At 36.4% G+C, this 16,376-nt stretch overlaps 1 protein-coding gene across 2 annotated transcripts in view; it reads left to right on the forward strand.

Annotated features, from left to right (window-relative positions):
- dlgap1a (discs, large (Drosophila) homolog-associated protein 1a) overlaps positions 1-16,376 on the forward strand; it is an 86,151-nt gene that overhangs the window by 30,519 nt on the left and 39,256 nt on the right. For both annotated transcript variants that reach the window (XM_056476633.1, XM_056476642.1), the window contains exon 4: positions 172-409. In XM_056476633.1, coding sequence (XP_056332608.1) covers positions 172-409 — 238 coding nt within the window. The remainder of the gene's footprint in view (positions 1-171; positions 410-16,376) is intronic.

Consider the following 16,376-nt stretch of genomic DNA (forward strand, 5'->3'; position numbering starts at 1 on the left):
TCAGTTGAAGTATAGAATGTTGAACTAATGTAACCCATGGTAAGTGGGTCCTAAAACTCATTGGATGAATAATACCCACTCTTTCCCCTTGAGCTTTGTTTTTCCTCTCTTTTCTAATTCAGATTTCTTGTCTTTTTCTCTGTTCCTCCTTTTTCTTCTGCTATTCTGCAGGTGAGTGAGGTGGAGGTGAACGGGCAGATCGAGGCCATGTGTGAGAGTGTGTTTAATGAAATGGAGTCTCATGCCGTGGACGCCCTGGACCTGCCCATGCCTGGGTGTTTCCGCATGAGGAGTCACAGTTACGTGCGTGCCATTGACCAGGGCTGCTCGCAGGACGACGACAGCCCTTTGCTCCCGGCCTCCCCACCAAGGACCACCACTACTGTCAGAACCATCCAGAGCAGCACAGGTCAGTCTGATCTATCGATTTATACATCTGTCTGTCTGTCATCTTTTTGCCTTTCTTACTGTCTGCCTGTCATTCTGCTAGTTTGCATGCCGGTCTGTCTCTCTGTCTGTATACCCACTTGTCTGTTAATCCATCTGCTGTACTGTCAGGTTGTCAGTGATTCTGTCTGGATGTCAGTTGTTCTGTTGTTGCTTATGTTGTTTTATTGGTTGTTCCATCATTATTTCTTTCTTTCTTTCTTTCTTTCTTTCTTTCTTTCTTTCTTTCTTTCTTTCTTTCTTTCTTTCTTTCTTTCTTTCTTTCTTTCTTTCTTTCTTTCTTTCTTTCCTTCATTCTTTCTTTCTGTAATTTAAGTCTTTCCCCATGGACATTTTCTTAAAGTTCTACTTTTAAAAAGAGATAAACAAGTCTCTACTTTAAAACAAAAAATCATTTTATTCTATCTTCATGTGTTCATGTTTTATCGCCACTTTATTGCAGATAGTTTTCATGAGAAATATAACATTTTTGAGAGAAAATACTTTTTGTAAAGTGCTGCATTTTCAGTGCATTAACGGTGCAAATGTAACAAGTGTGTCTCACGCCTCCTTTTGAGTTGAAGGTCCTGGCCGTTAGATCGCCCTCTGGGGGCTGGCTGCAGTACAAGTCATAAAGCCCGCCTCCTCTGTGTCTTGAGCCCGAATAAAAAAATGTATTACTCTTGCAATAAAATTTCCTGAAAGATGATTTTGGTCAATTAAGGCACTGGTTATCACGCTGACATATGTATAGAGCTTCATTTTTGTAAACAGTATGTTTTTAGCCAGTAATTTAATGTAAGAAAAACGGGGCATGTCATCGTGATTGACAGTTTCTCAAAGCAGACCGTCTGAGCTTCGGGAGAAGATTGAAGTGTTATTATACCATTTCTGTGTTATTTTACCATGATAAAATCGTTCTGCAGTAAACTATACTTTCTGCAATACAGAATCTGGTGGAACATTGTTTATTCGGTAAGGTCCGGGCTTTATCTGGCTTTAATATATTGCTGATACACCCCTAGCCATGACTGGGAAAATAGGTGATCGCTATCTAGCAGTACTTGTTTTTATGGGTCTGAAATAATAATTAGGAGGACAAAACTAATGTTAGCATATCTCCACATCGATCTCCTGTAACATTATTTGAATTAGATTTGAATTTGAATATTTGAATTAGATTCTATAACAAAATAGACCTGTAAATGTTATATTTTACTTATATACATCATTTATCGTTGCCTTTTTATTTAAAAACACCTACTAAATATTACAATGAAGGTAAACTATTATTTGCCAGATATTAAGGCATGGAATAAACCAAATGAAAACGAATATACAAAAAATAAAAAATATATACAACCTATGTTGCAGCAGCTGATAGACCTATATCATACAGACATCAGTTGATGTATTAATACTGCTAAGCTTTTCATACAAATTGATGAAGATTATTTTATATAGTGCATGGATGGGATGTGTAAATATCCTGTTGATATTTAGAAATCTTGCTGTGTTTATATCTTTTAAATCAATGATTTTTCCAGCATGGCAAATAGCTGCCCATGGTGTGGATATTTTGGGTCCTGTTGACTGGTAATTAAACATAAAAACCTTTCTAAAAATGTATGTGTTGTTAATATGTTATTGTTCATATTTTACAAGTGATATTTCTACCCGTTAAAAATAATAAATAACAACAACCCGTTATAAGATAAGTATTTTTGTGCTCATAGCTGAGTCTAACTTAGGCTAGAGTGTATGAAAGATCGTTTATTTCTGCAGTCCAACATGTATTGTTTTTATGAAATTATTAAAAACTGATTTTTATATGGTATATTTTGAATGGCTGTATTTCAATTTCGTGTTTCGTCAGCCAAATTGCTTATCGCTGCAAATCTTGTCACATTTCGAGTTGTTAGGACACAGGGTTACAATGCAACCTGCTCACCTAATGTTTACGCTCGTAATATTTATATTATTTGCTAGTTAATAACCTCATGTGGAATTCTGAATCTGCTTCTCATTTGGGAGTCTGCTACTGTCCACCAGAGGTCGCATTTCGGTCATGGATGCATGCTTTTAGAGCTTTTCTGAATGAATGAATGAATGAATGAATGAATGAATGAATGAATGAATGAATGAAATAGGTGTTTTTCCTCCAAGGCAACACAGGTTGCTGAAATATAATTGGCTAAACTGACATTGGGCAAGTTAAAGGGACAAAAACAGATACAGCGTTCCAGCACGGAAAGTAAAAATTTCAAGTAAAAGCATGTTCACTTGGCATGTTTCTTAAATTACTGCAAACGTGATATTTTTCTGCTTAAGAAGAGTCAACTACATACATACAGCACTTACATATATTTACATATATGTACACACAAGGAATCTTGTCAATGACAGGGAATGAATTAAAGTGTGTCTCTTTGTCTCTCTATCTATCTTTATCTGTCCATCTATCAATCTATCAGTTTCACATTGTCTGTATTTCTACCAGTCTGACTGTCTGTGTGTGTCTGTTGTTCAGTTTTTTTGTCTCAGGGTGTTGCTCTGTCCGTCTCTTTGTCTTTCGGTGTTTTTTCTCTATTCTTTTCACTGTCTGTCAATGCATCTATATATGTGCCAATACCAGTATATAAAACTCTCCATTGTGTATCAAGGAAGCTGCCAGAGAAACAGTCAATATTCATTTGTTGTTGGGTTTTTTTTGTTGTTTTTTTTCCTGTGGGTCACAACATGTTTATCCACAGAGGCCCTAACAGGATGCGTCTGATTTGCTTTTTATTAGCACCGTGAGGCGACAACAGCGATAATGGTGAACTGAATGACTGAGCGAATTTGAATGATTTAATGTGCAGTACAGAAGAAGAAGAAATCATTGCATGTCTCTTGGATGTAGGCTATCATGTTAATAAGGAACATGTAAGTTGGGAAATTTAATATCTTAAAAAAAATGGCATTTCATAGCATCTCAGATTTGAAAATATTTATTTTTTAAATGAGTCTAGTCATGATTTTCAAGTGACCATCCGGATGTCAGGGAAGGATGTGTAAACTCAGTGTGACCTGTGTCTACTTTTGCTGTGGGGTTTTCTTTCATCTGAAACCCCAGTGATCACGATTTCACCCCTAGCATTAGAATTTTTTGTTGACATATTCATATTTTTAAAAAAATATGTCCACAGTGTCTCGAAACACAAAGCTTGTGATAACTATTGAAAGAAACCCACTGGTGAAGCCTGTTTTTTACATTATTTGTGCTAGTTAGAATGTGATTGTAAAGCTCAGTAATGTGTTGCCAGATAGCAAGAGTTTGCATTGGATGGCCTAATGTTTTGGTAGCTTTAAGAGATATCAAAAATATTATCCCTCCTATGAAGTTTTTATTCTTTTTCAAATATTTCAAAAGTGATTATTAGAAGGGCAAGGATTTTTTGGACAGTATTTCCTATTGTATTTTTTCATCTGGAGATCTTATTTCATTTAGTTTTTGTAGAATAAAAGCAGTTTTTACATTTATTTACTTATTTATTTATTTACTTACCTGTTTATTTATTTAATCATTTATTTTTTATTTACTAACTTACTTATTTATTTGTTTGTTTATTTGTAGAGGGACAACATGACATGTTGTGCCAGAGTTAGCTATAAAGCTAATTTACATCTATACTCCCTGTAGTCCATTTTTAAAAATAAATATTTGAGGTCAATGTTATTTAAGAATTTTTTTTAACTTAACTTGCCCAATTATTTTAATAATTTATGCACTTTAAGCTGAATAATATATCTTGCAAATTAACTAGTAAGATATAAGTAACTGTCAGTATGGCAATGACTAAATAACATTTAAATTGAGCAGGCAATTAATGAGGAATTTTGCATTTCAACAAGAAGAGGCAATTCACACAAAATAACTAATAACTTATTGGTTTCTAATTTCTAAGTCATAAACGGTCATAAACGAATATATTCTCAATTCAAATGAGTAGTGTCTTAGACCTGGAAACAGTATTTCATACTAGAGCTGAAGATCTTTGCCCGAACCCGACACGACCCCAGAGGACTGATTTTATTTCTATGTTCAAATTTCTAAGTGGCCTATACGTTTGTTATGAATAAATAGTGCTAAAACACATATAAACGACTCATTCTTGAAAAATATTTTATCGCTCACCGTGTTACATAGGCTGAAGCAGGAAAGCGTCCCCACGGTGTTTACCTGCTGCCATGAACTGAAGCCTAGGAGGACACGAGCATATTACTCTTACAGAGATTGTGATGTTGTTTAATGCTAAATTGCTCTTAATTGTTTCATTTAAAGTTACTAAATGATATTAAAGTGATGTTTACACCATTTCTGCATTTTGAAATATCGGCAACAGCTGGAGGTGTGTAGTCCACAGCATGTTACTGCAGTGTTTACAGTGCTGGTCCTATACTTTCGGGTTTCTTACCACCGCAGCCTCGCTTTGGTTCTTTATAATGGCGGCCCTGCAATATAAACGGGTTTGGACTTTTAAAAAGCTGTCAATCAAAATGTACTTGTCGGGCTCGAGGCGAATTCTGTCAGGCTTAAGCCCTATCGTACCTAACTTTTAAGGCCTGATTACAGCTCTATTTCATATGACACGACGTAACAAGCAGATACATTTTATAAATATACTTATTCAGTTGTAACACAAGGTTGCAACAAAATGTGAAAAAAGTATAGTCCAGGCAAAATGTTCACAGATTCATTACTGACAGTGCACTACAAGAAAACTAAAGCTTAACCGAGAGCCGCTGGAAACTGGTGGCTGAATTTAAACAGAAATAATCACAGAATAATCTTTCTGGAAATCAAGCAGCTTTGTTGTCGCTGCAGGTTGCTGTCAGTGTGAACAGGTTTTTTTTTTTTTTCGAAGGCATCTCTGATGAAATTTTCAACTGGCACTTGTTTGGAAAAGCCCAAGTATGTAATATTTGTCAGTAAAAACATTAAACGAGATTATTCACAACGCTGCAAAGTTTGACATGCTGAATTTTAATAATCAGGATGCTCTGAGAGCTGTTTGATGTTGTAATCCTTCATTGCAAGTTGCATCCATTCTGTATACTACATTCTGTGCTGTTTTGACTGTGTTAGACAGTCTCTATCTGCACTAGTAATGCAGATTCGAGTGCTGTTTTCCTCTTGTGCTCCTACTGTTATCCCAAAGCCTGCGGCAAGTCAGAGAGCCAGCATATGGCCACCAGCCTCAGTGCATCTATGGAGAGGAGACAGCTGGCTGAGGAGGAGGAAACTGAAGAAATGTGAAAAGTTCCTTGAAATCTTTTGTGGTAACGTTAGGAGGTCACGCTAGTGCTCATGTTGCTAGTGGGCTGGTTTAATTGTGTGGAAGTACAGTCAGCCATCTTTACGTATCAGCTTTGGTTACTGTCATGGTGCTCGTGTTAGAATGGATCAAAACACCAGGCAGTTCAATCTGGTGTCATCTCTTTAAACATTATCCAGACCTTGTTTATGTTGAGATTTTAAGCAGTCATTGGTGTGGTCTAAATAGGTATACTGTTTATAAAGGTAGGTCCATAAATATTTGGACATAGACACAATTTAAAATTTTTTGGCTCTATTCACCAACAGAATGGATTTGAACGAGTGTCAGCTTTAATTTGTGGGTATTTACATCCAAGTCAGGTGAACGCTGTAGGAATTACAAAAGTTTGTATATGTGGCTCCCACTTGTTAAGGGTCCAAAAGTAATTAAACAGAATAATTATCATAAATCAAACTTTCCCTTTTTAATACTTAGTTGCAAATCCTTTGCAGTCAATTACAGTCTGAATCTGGAATGTATAGACATCACCAGACGCTGGGTTTCATTCCTGGTGGTGCTCTGCCAGGCCTCTACAGCAACTGTATTCAGTTCCTGCTTGTTCTTGAGGCATTTTCCTTTCAGTTTTGCAAGTGAAATGCAAGCTCAATCGGATTCAGGTCAGGTAATTGACTTGGCCATTGCATAACATTTCACTTCTTTTCCTTCAAAAACTCTTTGGTTGCTTCTTCAGTATGCTTTCGGTCATTCTCCATCTGCACTGTGAAGCACGGTCCAATGAGTTGTGATGTATTTGACTTAATATGAGCAGAAAATATTGCCTGAAACACTTAATAATTAATCCTGCTGTTTTTGTCAGCAGTCACATCATCAATAAATACAAGAGAAACAGTTCCATTGACAGCCAAACGTGCCCATACTTCACTGCTTAGGATCATGAGCAGTTCCTTTCCTTCTCCATACTCTTCTTTTCCCATCACTCTGGTACAAGTTGATCTGTCCATATGGTGTTGTTCCAGCACTGTGAAGACTAGAACTCTAATCTGGCCTTCCTGTTTTTTAGGCTCACCAATGGTTTACATCTTGTGGTTAAGTCTTCTCTTAATTGTTGACTCTGACACACATACAGTACACCTACCTCCTGGAGTGTGTTCTTGATCTGGCCAACTGTTGTGAAGGGTGTTTTCTTCACCAGGGAAAGAATTCTTCAGTCATCCACCACAGTTGTTTCCGTGGCCTTCTGAGTCTTTTGGTGTTGCTGAGCTCACTGGTGCATTTTTTCTTTTTAAGAATGTTCTAAACAGTTGTTTTGGCCACACCTAATGTTTTTGCCATCTTTCTGATGGGTTTGTTTTGTTTTTTCAGCCTAATGATGGCTTGCTTGACTGACAGTGATATTTATTTTTAAGCTTCAATATCTCATGAAACATTTCAGAAATTTTAACAGAGGTGTTTGTGCATTTTTCATAGCCCTTGTTATTTGTTCATGTGTGGGTTTGCAATTCTGTAGATACATTAATTTCTTTGCAAGATGAAAAGACATTTTCAGTATTTTTGAAAGGTCCTTACAGAAAAATCACACAAGCTACACACGTTAAAACCAAATGTTAAAATCACTTTTAAACATCTATTTTTTAAATGTGCATTTCAAATGTGATTTTAATATGTGAAGCTAATTTTATTCTCATGTGGTTTCAAGGTGTATATTTGATGTCCTCAGTTTAGAGCAAAGTACAGTATATGTCATGTGTATATACAGGATATATAACAGTCCACTATATCTCTGAAGCCTGCTGCCGAAAGTTGCATTAAGTTGATAATAAAGAATGGTGTGTTTCTCCACATGGACTGCACCTGCCAGCCAGAGGCGGCAGTGTTTTGGCTGTAGAGTTGATAGCTGCCATTTGTTTAAGCTTCCCATGCTGACAAAGCTCAGAAGGGATGCTTTGGCTGGGGCAACTCTGGCGAGAGATGTGACAGACTTGACCTGACCTTCTATCTATGCCTGACATTGATTTGAGAGAGAGAGAACCGCTATGCATTTGAGTGGGTCAAAGCTGGTGTGTTCTTGACACCAGCAGAATTTGCGTCATTGCTTTTTGCAACCCATATTTTGCATTATGTAAAAGAAACAAGGGATTGATGTGTGAATAACACCAAAATTAAGCCATGATGAATATGAGTTGGCTACAATGATCCTAATTAGCACATTGGTCATTAGTTAAAGGGATTTTTCATCCAAAATAAAAATTATATCATCATTTACGTACACTCAGTACTTTCCAATCCTGATGTTTTTTGTTTTTTCATCCATATAATGAAAGTTAGTCGAATCTACTGAACTTCACTGACTTGGACAGAAATTGTAAGGACATTGTATGGACTAAGAACTCCTAAGTCATACTCAAAATAATGAAAATCAGTGGAATCAAAACAACAACAAAAGAACAGTAAACAAGAGACATAATTCATCCTCACTACAGGGGGCAGAGATGAGTCAGAAAACAATACATGTTTCTCTAGAACACATTGTTAATCACTAAGTCAAAACCGACATGAAGCCACTTTTGACGTTCATAAACAATCGTAAAGTCCTTGTGCTGTAGGAATTAGGAGGTTTGCTGAAGGTGCAGCTGTGGTGCAGTGACGGGTTTGTGTCTTTAATAATCTATTACAGTTTGCGTTCATTAAACAGTAAGAACGATTAATAAATCAATATATAACAGTCCCTTAAAGTCACGTCTCATCTTCAATTTTGGGCTCAGGCGCGCTTTACACTCACACTTGCGCCAAAGCCCAAGTGATCTGTGCTTGGCACACCTCTTCCAACCGGGCCAGGGCCGGCCAACTGAACCGTGACTGAGCCCGATTCAGAGCTCTCACACTTCTTAAACGATCTGGGAAACAGGCCTGGGCACGGTTTGGATTGCATAGTGTGAGTACGCCCTTATTCACTATACATGTGTACTCTCAAATTTATGCATGAAATTTTTATACGTTTAGGTCTGTATTATGCAAATTACAAACCTCATGCACTAACCTTCTAATTACACCTCTTTGATCGTACGCTTCAGGAACCAGCCAAGACTGATCACACCGGTGTGATTGTACAAGTCAAAGGTTTATCTGTTAGTTAAATGGATAGTTCAACCAAAACTCAAATTATATCATCATTTACAGACCCTCATGTCATTTAAACATGCAATTATATTTTTGATAATGTTGTGTCTATTTATCTAAAACAATACTTTTCAATACAACTTTCAAATAATTGTTCTGCTATAGAAAGTAGGTCATACAAGTTTGGATCGACTGAATGAGTTTGACTGAATGATCTTTTACCGCTGAGCGGTAGGTACAGCACTGTGTCCAGTCGTCCTCCGTTCAGATTAGGACCTTCCAGATGTCCTCGCCATGGAGACCCGGGCAGACGAATTACGAGATAGCTAATTGAGGGAGCTGTCCGGGCTGACATTGAGAGGGCAAATACCTTCCCCTCATCCCCTTCTTAACACCACTGTGTGCTCAGACGAACAGAGCAGCACCATCTGCCTGCTACACAGCAGGTCCTTATCTCACGCTGCACTGCTGCCTTTGGGCTACTGCGCAAAGTCTTTGAAGTGGAGTGGAGCGAAGTTTCAGATTTTACACTTCATTGTTTATGTTCAAAATGTTCCACTGAAGCACTTATTCATGTGTATTTTATCATAACTACACATGGCTTTTGATAAATCGTTAATAGCTAGACTTTACGCCGTGTTTGTCTTTTAGTGTAGCTAATTAGTAAACTATTAGTGTGCAGTCCTTCATCCTCACCACAGGGGGCAGACAATGAGTCAGAAAACATAATGAGTCTTCTTCTTGGGGACAGGCTTGCATGTTAAACGAGTCATGAATGAACATGATGGGCAATTTCTTCCATTAATGTCAGCCATTCCCCATTACTTTAATAAAACAGCATTAAACTCTTGTGCATGATTGAGCAGCTTTTAATTCCACTGTACACAGCACATGGATTCAGATAGCCCTCCTCCCTCATTTCTCTTACCTAACAGAGTTTACAATTGCCACCTTTGGTTCGCTTAGTATTTTGTTATGGATTAGTTTGATGGCACTAAACTTGTTTTATAATGAATATATTTATGCAATTATAATAATTGATTTAGTTACTTTCCTGCTTACTGTCTTGATGCTGAATTAGAAAAAAATATATTAATGAATTTGAATTAATCAGGTGAAACTAAATGTATCAGACCCATATGAATTACACGGAATGCTGTATTTTTAGGAGAGTAATGCTTAGACTTGAGCATTGTTATTAAAGAAAGTGGCAGTCACGAGTGAGATGCGCCTTAGCTCAGTAACTCTTTAAGTGGTGATACAAACAAAACCCTATTATGGAGAAAAGGAGGTAATTTGGCTAGAGGATCCTGGCAGGGAGCATTCCCTCTGCAGTGGCCTAAAGATCTCTAAAATTGCAAGTCTTTTTTATAATGCCTGTTTCTGTGTGAATGAGAACGTTATGCCAGTCGCTCATTCAGACATTTCAAATGAAATCCAGGTTTCCTATAGTGGTTCTGTAATAGCATGGAATGTTAAAAGGTCCATTTCAGACAATGCAAGTCAGGGAAATTTAATATTTTTGTCTGAGTTTGAATATCAGGGATTTTTCTTTAAATTGTAGTTTTCATTTATCAATATATTTTTAGAACTTTTTTTGTTGTTTCACAGCTATTGTCATAGTTAGTCTATTTTTAGCTCAGTTTTATTCCTTTCACGCTTGTCAACTTGCAGTCACTTAAGTCAAATGCAGTCACCAGAACGTACCTGTTAACTAAAGCTAGCATGTCAGGAAATATTTTCATTTTAAGAGCTTTGGCTTCAAAATGATACCTTTTAAGTGGGACAAATTAGATGACAGAAAACACTGTCATGAAAGTACTTCATTTGTTTTAAAAATTTGAAGTCAATTGTTATCCATTGTTCTTGTAGTGTATTTACATAGTGTACATAGTGGCTATTTAAGTTGTTATGATAAATTTAAACCATTTTAAAATGATGTTGTAATTTAACATCTTATTTTAATAGTATATTATTAATATATAAGTACAACTTTGGAAGATCTGTGGAATTTGATGTTTGGCTTAACCCCTTGTCTTAGCAGATATTTTTCGCATGCACCTCTAGTTTGAAAAAAGTCAGGAAAGTTTGTGAGTCCAGCTTTGTTTAGGTGGGAGTGTCGAGTGGCAAACGTGGGCAGGGTTTGCATTTTTTTTACAGCGGCAACACAAGCACAGACCCAGGGGAGATAGACAGTTATTCGGAGAGCAGCATATACAGCGTATCTGAGAGGAAGTGGAGGATTTTTAGTCCATAATATTGTAGTGATATTACTGTAAACTTAGTAACTAAATAATTTTGACTAAGGTATGTCTTTAAAAACTGAAAACATACTACTGACGATACTAACTAACTTTTCCATCTGAATACTCATAAACAAAGAACATTCCTTGCAAACATATTATTGTCGCGTGTTAGCAGACCACTGTAATCCACATGTGTGGGTCCACATGTGAGCTGTGCTCTCATCGCAGGGAAATTTATAAACATTTATAAACGTAACACTGTCTCCAAACAATTCTTCTTTTTCTACTTGTTTGAATTACAGTTGGCAACACAGCGTGGCGTCTTTCTGAACACTGTAACAGGTAAAAAGAGTCTTCGAAGCTATATCATGCATATTAATGAAGATGCATCTCATTCCCAATAGAGGGCGTTCAAACCAAGTCTTTCTCATGAATTAATGAACAGATGTGCTGAAAACTCAATGACGTCACTTATACCGGCCGGTACAGACAGCCAATCTCCATGCTGGAATTTATACAATGATCTGATCGCCATGACGTTGCCTCAATTTATTTATAAACCAGAAGAACGAACAACACAAAAACAACCAATTTTCATATGTTAGCTAAATATATGTGTCCTTGTAGTGTTTCTAGCAACCTGGGACATATATATGACTGTCAACATCTCAAAAAATGTGTTTTGGTGTTTCGTGACCCTTTAAAGTGGGAACCCTGGGAAAAAAAACATAATGGATGAAGCTATTTCCATTGATACCGAACATTCATACTTGAATCTAATCTTTCTATTTCTAGCTGAGTGGAGAGGAGATTGCGTGGAGGGAAAGAAAGAAGTGCTGGAGAATGATCAAATATAAACAAAGGATAGAAAAAAAATTGTTTTCCCACTCATTTACTTCGTGATGTGTTTGTATTGTCCATATGTGAAGCCGTCAAAGTGTCTGGGATATCTTAAATCTCCCTCACCCTCCTGTCTTCATGTTTTTGTCGAAGTTACATCACACGTCGAACCACACTGCACATTTCAAGACACTTCAGGGGACCTTTAAACCCGGAGCGTATATGTATTTGCACAGTAGCATTTGCTTCTTTCCAGCATCCTCAAATATTAACGCAAACCTGAGCTGTCGAGCGCGAGCAGAGGTTTGCGACCCCCAACAGGCAGGAGTCTGAGCTGCTGAAATAAAAGAAAGATATTTTAGAGAAGATGCCAGGGGTTACGTGCTGACAGGTGAGCTGTTATAGTGTGGAGCGTTTGTTTGCACAATGTTGTGCCGTTTTGTAAGGCTGACTGCACACAGGGCTCGGATGACGCTTTAGCTGTGACGTCCCTCAGGCTGTTACTGCAGAATCCTCCCACTATCTCTAAACTGTGTTCCTGGCCCGGCAGCAGCTATCATTTAGACTCATAGTCAGAGGATGCAGGCTATTTTTGAGCTGTCTTCTGTCTGCGTACGCCAGGAAAATGCCACAGCTGCCATCGCTGGGACTGATGATCAATGTTTCCTTTTAGCTACACAAATGTGAGGCCTCGCAGGTCCAGTAGAGACTGAAGAGACTTAAAATGCTTTGAAAATCGTTGGATAGGTCTAAAATCAGAGCTAAACATGTATTTCATCAGCAATCCGGCTGTATGTCTATTGATTTTCAAGATAGAGCTGTAGATGTAAGAAAACTGGGCTATTAGTTCAGATGATAAGAAATGAGCACTGGAACAGTTCAGTTCATACAATATACTAAAAAGCAATGGTGTGGAAGCAGTTCTCACAATGAAATTTTTCGCAAATTTCACAAACGTTTGAAACGTTGAATTGAAAGTGAATTTTTTTAAGCTGACAAACTTGTATCGTATTTTCTTGTCAAATTTTTTACTGGAATCTTAACTTTATTTACAGGCTTTTTTTATGTATTTATTAACACATGAACTACCTGACAAAAGTCTTGTCATCTATCCTCCAAGTTTTAGGAGCAACAAATATTAACTGTATGTCGAGTTGATCATTTGGTATCAGAAGTGGCTTATATAAAAGGCAAAGGCCTCCACATTACGCTTATTTTACCTAAATAAAATATGATCATACCTTGATTTTTAATAATTTAATTAGGACAGTAAGATCTGACTTTGCTTAGACAAAAGTCTTGTTACTTAATAGAAATAATGTACAGTATAGAATATAAAGTCATGGTGCAGTGGAAAAAAATGTATATTGTGTATGACTCCCATGAGCTTAGACGACTGCCTTCATACATCTCTGAAATGACTCAAATAACTTATTAATAAAGTCATCTGGAATGACAAAGTAAGCGTTCTTGCAGGACTCCCAGAGCATTAACATTCTTTGGATTCATGTTCCAGTGCCTTCTCTTTCATCTTACCCCAGACATGCTCAATAATGTTCATATCTGGTAACTGGTCTGGCCAATCCTGGAGCACCTTGAACTTCTTTGCTTTCTGGAACTTTGACGTGAAAACTGAAGTATGAAAAGGAGCGCCATCCTGCTGAAGAATTTGCCCTCTTCTGTGGTTTGTAATGTAGTGGGCAGCACAAATGTCTTGATATCTCAGGCTGTTGATGTTGCCATCCACTCTGCAGATCTCTTGCAGGCTCCCATTCTGAATGTAACTCCAAACCATGATTTTTCCTTCACCAAACTTGATCGATTTCTATGAGAATCTTGGGTACATGTGGGTTCGAAGAGATCTTCTGCAGTACTTGTGATGATTGGGATGCAGTTCAACAGATGATTCATCTGAAAAATCTACCCTCTGCCACTTTTCCAAATGATCAACTAGAAGACAAGTTATTATTTGTTGCTCTTACAACTGAGATCGACAAGACTTTTATCGGGTGTATAACTTCTAGAATAGCCATAGCATCATATTTACAATCAAAGCTTCTATTGAGATTTTAAAATAATTCTTTGAATGTTTGTCATTACCCTAAAAGCACAATCTTTTTTGTAATATAGCTTATAATTGTATATGTATGTCATTTGCACATTTCTTTGTCCGACAAGCAGGAGAGCAGTGAAAATGTTTTTTTTTGAAAGTCTGAAAAACATGTTTGAAGTAAACTTATTTTTTTGATATCGGAAAGTTCTGTTTTTGCTATCAGAAAGTTGCTAAACAACAAAGGTATTCATATTCAAAGGCACAGAAAAAAAGTGTCAGACATTGAAATACATGCTAATTTGCTTGCTCAAGATATAAATACTCAAAACTATAAACTTATTTGTGTTTATTAATTTTATTTAAATAACAATGTAGAATAAAATACATACACTTTTAACACAAATGTAAAAAATTAGGGGACTACGTGGGTTTTATTTTAACAATGTTTTAAAAATGATCAAAATGACTTCCTTTGTACTTCTAGTGTTAAATTATGGTAAGACTTTATTTTGATGGTCCCTATCGCACATTTTCTTGACTAAAAGTTGCATTGCAACTACATACCAATTAGTTCTCATCTGAGTATTAGTAGACTGTCTGCTTAATATCTGCTGATACTGCTCTTTCAACAGACATTTAACTAACTATATGAAACTTTGCAACCCTAATTCTTACTAACTACTTATAATCTATTGAGATTTAGTTGGCATGTAGATGGAATGTACCTTAAATTCAACAAAATGCGTTAAAGGGACCATCAAAATAAAGTGATACCTAAATAATTTATTTCTCTGTAATTTAACATTTCACGATTATTAATTGCATTCTTATAATTTCAACATATTTTTTTCTGTTTGAATTTTGTACATTATATTTAAAAAAAAATTAATTATCAGTGATATCTTGATTGTGTGAAATTGTAAAACCAATTATTTTTTTCCTCGCTTTGCCAGGACTGTGTACAAACACTAACACACACCTTTTTCAGCTTTCCCACTTAAAATAAACAGCATGCAAGTATTCAAATATTCATGTTTGGGTGTAGATTTAAATTTCAGCTATGTTTAAATCACTTACTGCACACACTGACATGCAAATCACAAGTAGTCAGTGATGACGCATGTCCTTTTGTACCATCTTAACATGCCTTTTCATGGTGTCTGTTGTGGCCACTTGAGCTTAGATTATGTCAGGACTCTTATTTTGTCACAGACATTAACGGAAGAGCCAACTGCCTCTTTCTAATATGACTGACTGAAAAAAGGAGGTGAATGGATCCATGTGTTTTGATACAGTATATATTTGGCTGAATTGCTTCCTTTGGTGTGCTTTGTCATTATGGAGGTTTTTAATGGCTATTTAAACACATCTGCATCTATGCTTACAGTATGAAATCTATATACTTAAATTGTGCATTCTTTGAGGTGCTCAAAAGTGTACAAGCTCAAAATGTTTTTATCATTTAGGTTCATGCTTGTGTTTTGCATCTTTGACTTGGTATCAGGTATATGGAACTGCATCATAATACCAGTGTAAACATGGCCTTTGACCTCATTTTTGTCCTGATGTTAACTGAAAATTTTGAGTGAAGGACTAAATGGTCACCTTTTGTGACCTTTTTCTTTTGTAAAAGGTCAGTCTGATGCCACTATTGATTTGCCGAACAGATAAGTGTTGACATTTTGTTACAGCTAAGGCAGCATCGCTGAATGCACCAAAAGCAGAAGGAAACAGCACTGCTTTTTTTAGCTACACTTTTTAATGATTGTTTCTCAGTGTCTTTCAAAAGAAGACATGGCACTGCGTATGCTAAAGCAAATGGATCTCACTGATCAATGTCTTTAAGTTCTTGTTATTCATTTAAAAAATGTCATAGAAACTAAAAATGTTCTTGTAGGCTACTTTTTACTTATTTAGTGAGGATTCATATTAAATCTACATCTCATTCACAACTCATGCTCCCGCTCAAATGTGCATTACTAAGATACAAAACAAATACTATTGTTAATATCTACAGTACATGTGCCACGCTACTAAATAAAGTGATTGTGCTACTGCTTTCAGATTTTAGTGTGGAGAAACATTATTTTTGACATTATTTGATAGAAAACAGTTTAAGCTATTTTAAAATCAACAACATTTATTATTAAAGATACAGTTCACCAAATATCCTAGGGGTAGGTTAGGGTTAGGGTTGGCTTACCCTAAAAAAACTTCTCATCATTTCCTCACACTCAAGTGATTAAACTTGAATTGATGAATAAACTTGAACTATAAATTTGTTTCTTCTGGTGAACAAAAAAACAAAACTAGATATTCTGAAGAATGTGTAAGAATGGGATTTAACTGCAGCGGTTTGAACTGTAGTTTTGC

The sequence above is a fragment of the Danio aesculapii genome, chromosome 2 (genome assembly GCF_903798145.1).
Source record: "Danio aesculapii chromosome 2, fDanAes4.1, whole genome shotgun sequence".
NCBI lineage: Eukaryota > Metazoa > Chordata > Actinopteri > Cypriniformes > Danionidae > Danio > Danio aesculapii.